Source organism: Bidens hawaiensis, unplaced genomic scaffold (genome assembly GCF_021521415.1).
Source record: "Bidens hawaiensis isolate Kalapana, Puna unplaced genomic scaffold, B.hawaiensis_p1.1 tig00006295_1, whole genome shotgun sequence".
Lineage (NCBI taxonomy): Eukaryota > Viridiplantae > Streptophyta > Magnoliopsida > Asterales > Asteraceae > Bidens > Bidens hawaiensis.
The window spans coordinates 445,670-460,000 of record NW_027491420.1 but is presented as its reverse complement, the minus strand read 5'-3'; the positions used below and the strand labels follow the sequence as shown (position 1 = coordinate 460,000).

The 14,331-nt window shown below is 33.7% G+C and overlaps 1 protein-coding gene across 1 annotated transcript; it reads right to left on the bottom strand.

Moving 5' to 3' along the window:
- Positions 1-1,737: 1,737 nt before the first annotated feature.
- LOC143631950 (F-box/LRR-repeat protein At3g48880-like) lies at positions 1,738-4,297 on the bottom strand. Its single transcript, XM_077100562.1, has 2 exons — positions 3,933-4,297; positions 1,738-2,297 (listed from the first exon to the last, which is right to left on the bottom strand). Exons 1-2 carry the CDS (start codon positions 4,289-4,291, stop codon positions 1,739-1,741), a joined length of 918 nt encoding a protein of 305 aa, XP_076956677.1. The 5' UTR covers positions 4,292-4,297; the 3' UTR covers position 1,738.
- Positions 4,298-14,331: the final 10,034 nt, after the last annotated feature.

The window sequence follows — 14,331 nt, the reverse complement described above, 5'->3', positions numbered from 1 at the left end:
CAAAACCGTCCATTACCACCACCCACTGTCCACCACCACCATCCATCGCCACTACCCACCGTCCGCCGCCACAATTTTATTATTATATTTTCTATGTAACTTGAATAAATGACTTCTATCTTGTGAGATAAGTTTGACAGTTATGCAGACAGTATCAGCTTATAAAAACAAACAGTCTTATATTTTCAGCTTGCAGATCTTCAGACCACATCTTCAGTTGCAGACATGAAAACAGATGAAATCAGCTTGCAGACAGTTTATGTCTGCAAAAACAAACAGCACCTTAATAAATTAAAATTTGCATCCAATATTAGACTTTGGACTCTCAAGGCAGTTTGGGACAAATCTTTTTGAGTTTAAATATTACCAAATGAAAGTAATTATATACCATGACACATGAAAGATCTTGTTTGTAAAATATAGACACTACATATAGGTGATGACGATTATTAAAATAATAAAGACAATAATATTTGTAAATCTTTCATCATTTCAGACACAAGGAAGCAAAATATTTATATGAAATAATAACAATTTACAAAAAAAAGTGTAATATTGATCACATATACTTCTCATAGATATGATACTTCTTACTCTAACTATCTAGTTTAATTAGATTTTGCTAACTAAAACGACGGTCGTGTAAGAATTTACTTTCAAATTAAGAATTTCGTGTATAACTAAATATATAACCAGATTATTAAGAATTTAGCGTATAAGTAAATAACCAGATATGATAGAAAGTAATTTCGCGTATAACTAAATAAATAAACAGATATGATAGAAAGTAATTTTCCAAAGAACAATTAGTTCTTTTCTCTCAAATTAAAAGTGTTAAATTGATAATGAAGTTAGACCATATGATCCCTTTTTATAGGTATTGAATCGTTACAATGGTTGTGATGAAATGTCGCAGTGCTTTATGAACAATTATGACAGTTGGAGTGTAATGGCTGCAGTTACATTAGTATCGGGAATTCAATATTTTACATCTTAAAAAACAAACTGCACCTTAGTATCAGTTGTATACTTGTATGGTGATAAATAAATATAGTTATCTTACACCGAGACCACCGTGTTATTGGTTTATACACACTACTGACTAGGATCTACACCAAAGAATTTACAAGATGTTCAGCTTTACGGACTAAGGCTCTAGTTGACAATTTGAATAAAATGGATGGTGGTAATGATATTCTCATTTTTTGCTATACGATTTGTATTTACTTCAATTTTAATTCATATAGTTAAAAGTTCGTTTTCAAACTTTTCATGTCATAAGGTGTATCAACCCGCAAAATTTCGCATTAGGTTCATGTCTGTCAAATTTCCACCCTATTACATTGGAAAGAATGGAATCCAAATTTTGATAACAAGTCCATAAAATGGTTCGAAGGTTATTAATTTCAACTAGTTTTGTACCCATCATATTACGACGGTGTATTAACGTGTATTCGGTTGGTGTGAGTTAAGTTCGCTAATATACCGACACTAAAATCAAAAAGTTAATCTGCCAACACAGAAAATAACAACAATGCTCGTATGGCTTATATAAAAAAAAATAAAAATAATAGCATACTAAAAAAACGGTGATTATTGTAATTAGTATATTTACAATGCAAGTTGATTATACAATATAATCAAACCACCTTGATTATTGTAATTAGTATCCAACACTTCTTACACAAGACTTACCTGTCTCACTTGGCAATATACAACTACGAAAACAAAAACCACCTCAAATTGCAAGAGACCTCACTTCATCATCTTTCCAAAGCCCTTCTTCATACTTATACCACCTCAAAAACCCTTCATCAACCCAAGTTCTCCTACACATAACGCACACATCATCCATACACGTCACAAACTCACGTATCCTGGACGCCTTTCCGATAATCAACTCGTCAAGCTCCTTAAGCACTTTTCTAGGGGCGGGCGGCGGGGGCACTTCAATAATAACACAGTGTGAAATGTTAAGCACTTCAAGGTGTTTTAATCCATCTAATATTATCAACAGCGCGTCCTTAAAGAGCATCGAGCAACGGAGGCTCAAAACTTTTAGGTTTGGCAAGCAAGTTGCAAGTGTGTGCGCGAAGAACATGTCACACGGGCCCATGATTTTGAGTTGTGAAAAGTTTTTACAGTTGTTGGAGATTTGTTCCATGATGCATAGAGGATTGGCTATGCTTGGCATTGTAAGGGATTCAAGATCTTGCCACATGTTTATGGCTTTGCATATTACGGTTCTTTTTATTCGGTTCCATGCGGGCAAAACGAGTCGTTTGAGCTTTGGTGACCTGCGTTCAAAATTGTCAACGTTTATAATATATAAAATAACAGTTTAGAAGTCATCTTAGGAAGTGGGAAAATGAGCAGACTGGAAAATAGGTTAAAACGATTCTGTCCATATTATACAAATATATGCAAATAATGCTTTTAAGTACAAAGCGTTGACCTGTAAATGAACTGAACGTTTGATGAACAGTTCGTGAACCATTCAGTGGGAAGTTCATGAACCGTTCGGTGGGAAGTTCGTTTATTTAATAAATGAACAACCATGAACAGTTTTTTATTTTTGTTCATTTAGTTAAAACAAACGATCATGAGCACCTCTCGTTTGTTCATTTATGTCCGTGAATGTTCGCTCATATAAATTCTTTTATGTTCATTTCTTTATGTTCGTGAGTTTACATCTGGAGTTCATTAGTATACATTTATTAATACATTTATTTAAAAACTTTAGCAAGTTACAACTTAGTCTAGTTTTAATAAGTTTAACTTAGTTATGTTCGTTCATCTATGTTCAGTTATGTATGTTCGTTTATATTCGTGAACGGTTCTTTGATAATGTTAGCGAGCGAGCATATACAAACACGAACACGCACATTTCTTAATGAACAAACAAGAACAAGAAAACCTTGTTCCTCTAATAGTTCATGTTTGATCGTTTGTTCAGTTAAAGTTAAGCGAATGCACATGAACATGCTCGGTTCATGCTCTTCTACTAGCCTAGTCAAAAGAGTTGTACGAGTTGAATGCAATGCAAAGTCTATTTATATATAGATGTGCACACGTGGTCTTGCAGGCCAAAAGACTTGAAGGACAAAGTGGTAAGAACCCAATTTGGCCCAGTCATCCAAAGCCCAAAATCCTAAATTGGGCTGAGATATTTATCTTAAAGCCCAGATCAGCCTAACCTGATTCTAAGCTTGCCCTGGCCCAAAAAACACCATAAAAGCCCAATAGCCCAATATCAAATAAACCCAAATCCTGGCCCAAAAGTTCTGAAACTCGGGTCGCAAGAAACATATTGTAAACCTTTATATAGATTCAAGCCCAAAGTTTCAAGTAAAACTAAATCTCCAAATTATCACTTTTGCGAAATTTTAGTATAAACACTAATCCATTTTTAACTTTTTATTTGAGTTAGCTTTTTGTCAAAATAAATGACAAATTTTCAAAATTTTATTTTACATGTTGGCAACTTTTATAAGCTACCGCACAATTTTGTTCATAATTGCTATTTTATTTACTAATACCACGGGACGCTATATATATGTTATAATTTAAATTAAAAATCAATTAGATACCTAAAAGAACCTGATGCATGAAGTCAATATTCTTTGGGACCAGAACAAGTCCGGACCAGGCTTTGCTATATATATAATCTTCTAAATATATTTACCAAAAAAGTTTGGTTGAATAAAATATGATTGCACAACTATTTTATTGATATAATAAACTAAATGTACGACTAAAAATGATTTTTGAAAGGTTTTATGCATTATAAATACACTTTGGACGACTTTTGCTTTGTTAAATTCTTCACACAACTCATATGTTCTGTTAAAAGGGCTTTACGCTCTTGTAAAAAGTAACTAGCCGCTATAAAACTAAAAGATTAAAACAAGAAATAAGGTTTCAGATCATACCTTTCAGCAATGTATGTCAACTGATCATCATGAACATACAGATTAAAATGGAAAATCAAAGTTGAGATGTTTCCTCGACTAAGATTTAGAGAAATCTTCAGAAGCCTTGTCAATGTTTTATCAGATCGCCCGTCCACATAAACATAAGGTTCTAGTGGGATTTTAATAAAATTGGATTTCAGCATTGACAAATCAAGTGTTTCCCACAAGAACGGGTCACAAGCAGCATGCCGCCACGTGCTACACACTTGTGCAATACCAGAAGTCAAGTCAAAAATGTCAAAAGTTTGAAATATTTTGACCAGAATGTCATTGTGCATTTCCTCCCATTTCTTTCTATCAGGTACATCCACTTCCATTTTAAGGTCTACATAGATATAATATTATCCAACTTTAGTACATCAATACACAGATACGAACATTGTAATTAGTCAAATAAGGTTAACAGCTTTTTACTTGTTTCAGTTATTTTTTCGATCCACAGACTTTAACTACACGCCCTGTTTGCGGTGCGCGCATATAATGTATATATGTGTGAACCCTCGGGTGGGCAAAAGTGAAATTGCACTAATTTTGACGTTATTTTACTAATCTCGTGAAAATAATGTTAAAAGTGACGGAAGGTTAATCAGGCATCATGTGGTGACGTTGATAGCCGAAAGACAAGGTACATGCACCAATTTACCGGTGTGCCGATGGTTGAGTGTTATGTGCCTTATGTCCAAGGCTTGATGCAAAACTACTTTCGAGCCGTGGGTCTCACTGGAAGCAGCCTCTCTATTCCTACGGGGTAGAGGTAAGGCTGTCTACATCTTACCCTCCTCAAACCCTACCATAGCTCTGCTATTGGTCGGATATACTGAGTACGAGGATGATGATGATGAGACTTTAACTACATTCATTAAAGGTGGTGTTTACATCGATAAAGGAAGCAAACGGGCAACAAGCAAACGGGGAAAAAAGCTAGTATAATCTTATTTATAACTAATAACTATATAATACAGAATTAAGTTTCTACTTAAAAAAATTATTTAAATTATCTCCTATAATTGAGGAGATACTCAGATACCTTTTTTTTTGTTTAACAGAGGAGATATCTTTGTCAAAATTAAGTTTCCCTTCTTAAATTATAATTTCTGGTAATTTAAATAGTTACAAATTGCGCATAGTTCTTTTTTTTATACATATACATTTTTGGTATTTAAGTAATTAAAACATAGTAAATAGTATTTTAAAAATATTAAATAAATATACCACGCCTTGCTTACGTGAAGCTTTCGCCTCACACTTAAGGCGCTCACCTTATTTTGCGGGACCAAAACGCCTCGCCTCGCATAACACTTTTTTAAACCAAGCCGTAGCCCCTTTTGGATAATAAAGTACATCAACAAGCGCATACAACCATTGAAAGCAGTCAAACAACAAACAATTATAGTGCATCATCATGCATATACGACCACTGAAAGTAAACAATAAACAACTTTAGAGCATCATCACGCGCATACAACCAGTGATCATGATGACTAATCAATAACAAGCAGATTAAGCATCTAGATATGAACTAAACCTAAACATTAAAGTCAAATTCAACAGTCAGAGTCAAAATTATATCCTTATGAACTAGGTTTACAACTTATGATCCAAATTTCTCAAATTTGCAGAATCAAGACAGTAAATCTTATGATTAAACTACCGAATACAAACGATTTAATACAGTTTCGAATTTTAGTCGATCGTAAACCTTTTGATCACATCAAACCTCAAAAGAAACTCATGTTTTCAGAAATGGCCCAAAAAAAAAACCTCAAACCCGTTTTGACCCGACCCGTGAAACAAGCTTCGTCGCTAGCCGTTTCTGGATAATAAACTTTAGTACATCAACACGCGCATACAACCATTGAAAGTAGTCAAACAAAAAACAATTGTACGACATCATCATGCATGCAACCATTGATCATGATGAGTGTATTCATCTAAAATTGAACTAATCAATAACAAGAAGGTTAAGCATCCAGATATAAACCAAACCTAACATTAAAGCCAAATTCAACAGTCACAGACTCACAGTCAAAATCACTTCCTGATGAACTAGGTTTATAACTTAAATCCAAATTTCTCAAATTTGAAGAATCAAGACAGTAAAACGTACGATTAAAAAACCGAACACAAACGAGTTAATCCAGTTTCGAATTTTACTCATATGATCACATCAAACTTATAAAAAAATCATGTTTTTAGGAGTGACAAAAAAAAAACCTCCAACCCGTTTCGAACCAAAACCCATTCCGACCAGACCCATTCTGACCCGAACCCATTTGGACCTGAATCCGTTTCAACCTCGACCAGTTCAGACCTGACCCAAAACAACCATTTTTTTTAAATCCAACCAGTTTCGACCCTAATGACCTTATCCCGTTCTGACCCAACCCAAAACAACCTCATTTTAATTTGACCCGTTCTGACCCGACCCAAAATAACCTCTTTTTAATTTGACCTGTCTCGACCCGACCCCAAACAACCTCATTTTAATTTGACCCGTTCAGACCCGACCCAAAATAACCTCGTTTTAATTTGACCTGTCTCGACCCGACCCATAACAACTTCATTTTAACTTGACCCGTTCAGGCCCGACCCAAAATAACCTCTTTTTAATTTGACCCGTTTCGACCAGACCCAAAACAACCTTTTCTTTAATTTGACCCGTTTCTACCCTAACCCGTTCTGACCTGACCCGACCCGTTTTCCGTCCTAGTAAAAATAGACATAAAATTACCGCTAGCAATTCAGGAACTCACAATTACCGAAGCGAGCTCAATCAAAACCTAATTACGGTCACATTTGCTTCAATTCAATCAGAAAAAAACAGTTGGCGCGTTAACCATCAAAATCAAAATCTGGATCTGATGGTTAATTCTAACTTAACACACAAATGAACATATATATCATAAGCAGAAACTGTGAAAAATTGATTGAAGCTTACCAGAAAGAAAGCATGTATCTGATTCGATTCGATTCAATTTTGGATCGGAGATCTGTGTTCGTCGTAAGAAAGAAAAAAAGTCAAGTGAAAGTTATCATGAAAAGAAAATTATCCAGAGTTACCTGTGTGTGGTGAGCCAATTGGTTTTACGTCCGTTGATTGGATTTGATCGGACGGTGTGGATCGAAAGTATCGAATCTGACCGTCGGTTGGTGCGGGTGTTCGTATAATAATAGAGTAAATTGACGGTAGATGTACCACGTCTATCCAAAGAACACCGCTACATCAACTCTGCCAACCGAGTGAGTATTCATGACACTTCTATCTAAGGCAGGGGCTCAAAATATCCGTACCTGATTAACCTCACCCGACTTAAATCCGAATAAGCTAATTAAGGTCTGGTTAACATGGTCAAAAGTACTAATTGGGTTACCCGACTAAACCTAATTGTTAATAGGGTTGGATTTCGAGTTTGTTTTTGGAAAAAATTCGGGTTTCGAGTTAACCCAAATAATCTGATTAATGGTTATACTTAACTTCATATACAACCTTGATGTGAAGGCGCAATAAGCACTAAAAGTCGAATCTTGGAAGTTCTATAGAGGAATTAACTATTCTGCATGTTTGTGAATCGTTCGGTGGGGAGTTCGTTTATTTTGTGTTCATTTAAATAAACAAACGAACATGAGCACATGTTTCATTCGTTCATTTATGTTCGTGAACGTTCATTTATGTTCTTTTATGATCGCTCATTTATGTCCGTTTACATATTAAATTATTAAAGAAAGAATAGTTTTATTTGTATCCTGCAAATTATATCACCCTAATATGTTTTATATATGTTTGTTTGTGTTCATTCAAGTATGTTCATTGTGTTCGTTTATGTTTGTGTGTGTTTGTTTACGCATGTACATATATGTTCATTTACGTTTGTTTATCTTTGTTTAATTATGTTCGTCAACTGTTTGTTTGGATTTTAAATGAACGAATATAAACGACACGAGCATGTTCATTTTTTAAACAAACGAACATGAACCCAAATATTTGTTCAGTTAAGTTTTCGTGCTCGTTTAAAGTTAAATGAATGAACACGAGCATGCCCTTGTTCGTGATCGTTTAATTTGTTTACAAACCTATATGCAATAATAAGATAATTACTTGAGAAGGAAATGGAAATTAAGTGGAATGATAAATATTGTAGTACATCGGTTACCAACACAAAAATCAACTTAAAAATATAGAACAACCCGATTAACCCGACTAATCCGAAACTCGAACTCGATAAGCCCGAACCTTAATAGGGTTGGGTTGCAAGTTAGATTATTTTCTTTGAAAACCCGACTCGATTAACCTGAAACCCGATCAGATTGACCTGATTAACACCCCTAATCTCTGGTGTAATGTTCAATTTTTTTACCGTATTTCATATAATGTAAACGAAACAAAAATATAAGCACGATAATAAATATATTATAAAACATGGGGTGCAGATTTATTCTTTCTGGTTTTTGAAAGCTTGAAATCGAGTCATAACATCCTCTTATTTTACTTTATCAAACGTCTCTCTTTCGACTGCATAAATTAAAGCATTGTTAAATACTCGCAACACATTTGATTGCGCAAATCCGTCTTGATAAGCTTCATTTTAGAAAAACATCTTTCAACAATTGCGATTGCAACTTGTAAAACCAATGCAAACTTCAATATTCGATAAACCAAAGAAAACGTGGCGTGATTTTCAATTTCCATCATTACACAAGCAAGGTCACACATTCCATCCGATTTTGCAAATTTATCATCTTCCTTTAAAGTGTGATAAAGGACGTAAGATCACCCGAAGTACACCCACTTTCTTCATTACTAAAATCATTCAGATACATCTCCAAAAATGCCACTATCTTAGATATGTCAAACTTAAAAATTGAAGCACGTGGATTTAAACCAGACATAATTTCTAACAAACTAGTTGACACCTCACTGAATCTATTTCCAAGTTCCTGAATTTGCAAATCCAAAATCATATTAAAAACTTCAACCTCAAAATGATGCCGATTGGTAATGATATTCTTTTGGTTTCTTTGATTACCATAACTTTTCATCATGTCTAACATCTTAATCTTGTTTTTTCACAAAAAGATGTCACTATTGTCAACATCTTGTCAAACCCGTTTTGTCTTAGATTTTATTCAATTATCGGTTTATCCTGCTTATCAACCTAGACGCTTCTAACAAGTCTTGAATCTTTTATTTTAAGATATTATTATAGAGCATTTGTGAGGCCTAAAATATCGTCCAACAAGTGTATATAAAACAAAAATTCAAGACTTAAAATATGATATAATACCTTTCGCGTTAGATCGTTGCTGCACGTTCTCTCCATCTGTTTAATAAAATCAAGTACCTCAAAAACTTCCGGAAATAATTTTAACAAACTTATGGTTGTTTTATGAAGGGAATATCAGCTCACGCAAAGAAAATGTGACATTTGTCACTTTAGGTTCGAACTGTATTCGCTTTTGTATTGTAAACCCGACCCGTTTGGACTTTCGGATCTTTGGATATTATACGAATTTTACTTTGTAATCATGTTCCATACTTGGCATTTCGTTCCAAAGTCTTTAACGGCGTTTAAAACGCTTATTTTATGCTCAAAATGACCTAAAACGAACTACATGGACCAAATTTGCCAAAAATCAAAGTTTGGCCAAAATCCCCCCACCCCGCGCGGCGCGTAGGGTTAGCCTCAGTTCTATACGTGTCTCGGCACACCCATTAGGTCACCAATTTTGTTGTTTTGGTTCGTTTCACTCGTTTAAAGTCCTAACTCGTGTTTTAACCATCCAAACCAACCAAGACTCAACCCATAATTATTCTAGAACCCTCCAAACATGTTTTTATACCTGGTCATAATTTATTTAAATCAAAAATCATTTTGAATACTAGAATCTAGGTGCATCGGTTTATCCAACGGACAAGTTCATGCAACCTTGCCTCAAACCCTAATCCTTCCCCAAAAATACCCACTCAATCTCAACCATTTCACCTGCTCATGTTCACCTTCTTATCCCAAATTGTTTGAACTTACAAGTTGTTCTAGCTTGTTTTGCTTTAGTTTGACTTTAAAAGTCAATGCAACCGAATCTTGCATTTCAATCCGTTTCGGGTATATGTTTTTGACATTTTCATTTTTTTAAGTTATTTTATGTTAAGAAAACCATTTTCATCTTTATTCAAGGTTTTTGGACCTTTAAACACAATTTATGCATTTTAGGCTCGTTCTAGTCGTTTTCGGGAAGTTTACTTGCTTAACTTTCTCATATGAGTTTGGATCCGGAAATTTTACTTAATTTTAGTTTTATGGTTTTATGTGGTAACCAACCTCGATCTCATACTCAGTCAAGGATCGAACCAAAACCGATCACTCGTTTAAACACTTTATTTAACTTTTAAACAAGCATATTGTATGAAACACTTTAGATCTGAGTTTTCTTTATATTTTAGTTATTATATAGTTGATATGGAAATGTAGAACAAATCTTGGCTTGAACCCTAATTTCGGGTAGAAACCGAGTAAAATCGAACAATCATCGTAATGAGTTACTTAATGTTCAAACCACAAAAATTTCAAGCTATCTTTTTAGTTATGTTTACTTTATATTACTCGTATTATTCAAGATTTTTGAAGTGTTGGAACAAATTTTGGCTTAAAGTTTCGGGTAAAACCTGAGTAAAAGTCGAACTACTCGTCTAAACGAGCTTATCACCGTTCAAATCACAAAAATTATTTCCTAAACTTTTTAACTTATGTTTCACTTTATATTTATATATATTTATAAGATTATGATATGTCAGAACCATACTTAGTTTTATACTAAAACCGGGCCGACTTACACTCGCTTAAACCCGAGTTTGGGACTTTAACTAATAAAATTCTCAAACTTGCTTAAGCTACTGATTTTATGGAAATCATTCATATATTTAAACATTTTGGTAAGTTGGGTGTGGATTTGGAACCTTATCAAGTCCTGAACCGACTAAACTGAACAAATATTTAAAAGTCGGATCTTGATGCTAACATTGGCGAGATCGTGCACACTAGCAGCAAACCAACTCCCCTATATAAAACTTAACAAAGGTCGAGAAAAACTAAATATCAAAGACCCGGTTTCATGTAAAACTCCTTTAAGTTATCCTTACTTTATTAAACCGCATTCTTGTAAAATATAACTTAAACTCCTGAAAACCTAAGCCTTGTTTTTATGAACTTTTACACCATTTATATTTCATCTTCACGACTCAATATTAACTCAAGGTCTTTCAATCTAGAATACGCACGTTACCATTGCTTTCTTGAAGATTCTTATTCTAAGTCTTCTTCATTGACGTCACTTTGTCTAAGTGAGCAATTTCATCCCCATTTTCACTTTTATACTTTTGAGGTAGCTTGCATACTTACTTTAACAAAAATGATTTAAGACTTGGATCCTCAAACCACAAACTCTAGTTTATGTGTTACTTAGAATAATTGTCCGATTGTGTGTTATATGCCTTATATGATTAATTGCTAAATGTTTATTGCTTTTGTTGGTTGACCTCATCCTCATCCTCAGTAAGTATGATCATACGCTCCTCCTTGTAATTTGGTAGTTTTACCAATTAGAAAGGAGCCTCATTTATTTATGATTTATATACCACAATTGTTGCTATTATTTACGGTTTAGCATATGAATTGTGGATTTTTGCCTCGTATTATATATATACAAAATCATGGAAATTCTTACCAGCATACGTGTTGACAAAATATATTTTATGCAACTTTACATGTTTGATTATTGGTTGATTGAAGATTTGAAGATGTTAGTTTATTTTAGACATTTAAGTTATTAGTTAAAAGAACTATTTAATTTATTGTACTTTGTTTTATTCGTAATGAACAAGTTGTGTTGTGTTTTGATGTTAAGTGAAATGAATGAGTTGTTTAAATTTGTCACTTTAATAGTGTTGTGTGCATTGAAACAATCATGTCGCGCCCCGACATGTTCCGGCACTTTTGTTCCGGGTGTGACAGATTGGTATCAGAGCCCACGACTATAGGATAGGTGTTTAGATATAACGACCTAGTATAGTTTATGCCTTAGGGTCCTTATACATGATTGCTTTGCTTGATTGTTTATTGCAGTTATTTACTTATTGATTTATTTAATATGCTCTCATGCTAACACACACACACACAACACATAGTAATCTAAGGTATCCTTACTTTAAGGAAAACAGAAAATATTTATGGGTCTCAAATTTAATTTTGGATCCCAATATTTCAATGTTTCTCATCTCTTTAAAGATTGTTCATGTGACGGGTTTGTAATAACTAGAAGAGGCAAAACACTAAGTTCGATCCTTTGACAAAAAGATTCCGAGAATCGAAGGTGATATGACTTACCTAGGAGGATTGGATCGAAGTGTTTACCTTGTAGGCCAAAGTGAACCCATGTTATACGAATCAACAACTTTAAGTAGTCGTTGTAAGCGTTCTGGTCACATCCGTATTAATGTTTTTAGCTAGAAACATGAAAGCCACGGTGATACGTGGTCTATTGTTTTTTACTTCTCGTTACACCTCATATCTTTATTATTATTATTATTATCATGATTTTTGGTTGAAACATAAAAGACGCGGTGGTATGCGCAATGTTTCGACTCCTCATTTTACCTCCTTTTATTTTTAAGATTTATTGTTGGGACGGAAAATGTCACACCCCGACCATGACGGAAACGTCGGGGCGCAACCGATTGTTCATCGCACACGACACTATTAAGTGACAACATTTAATCAACTCATTTAAATTCATAAAAAGACAAAGAGTCACATAACTTGTTCATACAATAACCGAATTCAAATCATAGTAAATAATATAATGTTCGTTTTGCTAATATCCTAATAGCCTCGATAACGTTTTTTCTTCAAGTCCTCGAGTCAACCTAAAGTCAAACCTGTAACATTGCATAAATAGATTTTGTCAACACAAAGGTTGGTGAGCCATTTCATAGTTTTGAACAATAGATATATAATATGAAATTCCACAACTTGTATACAAAACAATAAATAATAGCAACAATTTAGATAAATGAAATCGTTAATAAGAATACATTAACGACACCTTTCTATGAGGGGATGCCAAATATACTCGGATTTTGTATGAAATCGTTAATAAGAATACATTAATGACACCTTTCTATAAGGGGATGCCAGATATACTCGAATTTATGAATCAACCATCCAAAAGCGGTAAACACATTAGCACTCAAGCATATAATCACCAAATCGAGCATTTATTTAAGTAAAGTATACAATAAAGTTTGTGGGTTAAGACTCAAGTATAAATCATTTGGATTTGAATAAGTTTGCAATGTCACCCCCAAAATATAAAAGAGTGAAAACGGGGGATGAAAGTACTCACATTCAAGTAATAAACTTGAAAGATTTGATGATTTGGAGATTAACCGGAACGATGAGTTTAACGAACGAAGCCTAAAGGAGAAGAAGTCTTGTATTAGAAAAGTTGTCTTGGAAGTCTTTAAACGAAAATAAATGATAAGAAATGTAAACAATTTAAAGTTTAAGGTTTAAAATGTAAATATTTAAGAAATTATAATAATAGTCCTTTCAAAATGTAAGTTTGCTCGAAATCGGGTTAAAGTATCTAGCCCTTAATTTTACTCAACCTATGTTAAGTAATAAGGTGGGTAAAAATGCAAGAAAGCAAGTCTCTTTATAATATAGATACTAAAACGGGTTTTAACGAGTGTTCGGGTGGTCGGTTCGGGTCTTGGTGACTTGACCAAACCCAAAGTCAACTTTCCCAAAATAATAAATATACGAGATAACTCAATAAATTTTAAAGAGACTTAACCAAGTATGTAGTTCTATTGTTTTAGAACTAACAACGTCCGTTAAGCGAGTGTTCGGTTTAATCGGTCCAAACTTTGTTATAAGATCAAGTTGGATTCAACATTCCGAGTACTTTGTGAAAATAATTAAAATCAGTTTATAAAGTATTTTTAAAGAAATATATAAGCTTTAATGGTTAAAAACACACTTGTGTGTCTTAAGCGACTAAACTTGGTTTAGTTCGGTTTGGTTCTGTTTTTATCTTGGAATAAGGCCAAGAATGGTTACCACATGTCCAAACATCATAGAACTTGTAAAATAATTTATAAATAATAATACCAAAGTTTTACATACAAAAAGTCAATAACAAAGTCTTTAAACGAAAGTTTGGTAACATAAAAGGGGTTTTTCAAATTAGACAAGCGGGAATGTTTTAGTAACATAAAATCCAATATTTTATATATTTGAAATGTTCGGGATATAAATCGGGTCAGTTTACAACATAAAAACAAATACAAAATAAATACCAT

Coding starts and splice junctions, on each gene's coding strand:
- LOC143631950 (XM_077100562.1), bottom strand. CDS start 4,291: ATGGAAGTGGATGTACCTGATAGAAAGAAATGGGAGGAAATGCACAAT. Junction 2,298..3,932: donor TTGACATACATTGCTGAAAG/GTATGATCTGAA, acceptor TTTTGAACGCAG/GTCACCAAAGCTCAAACGAC.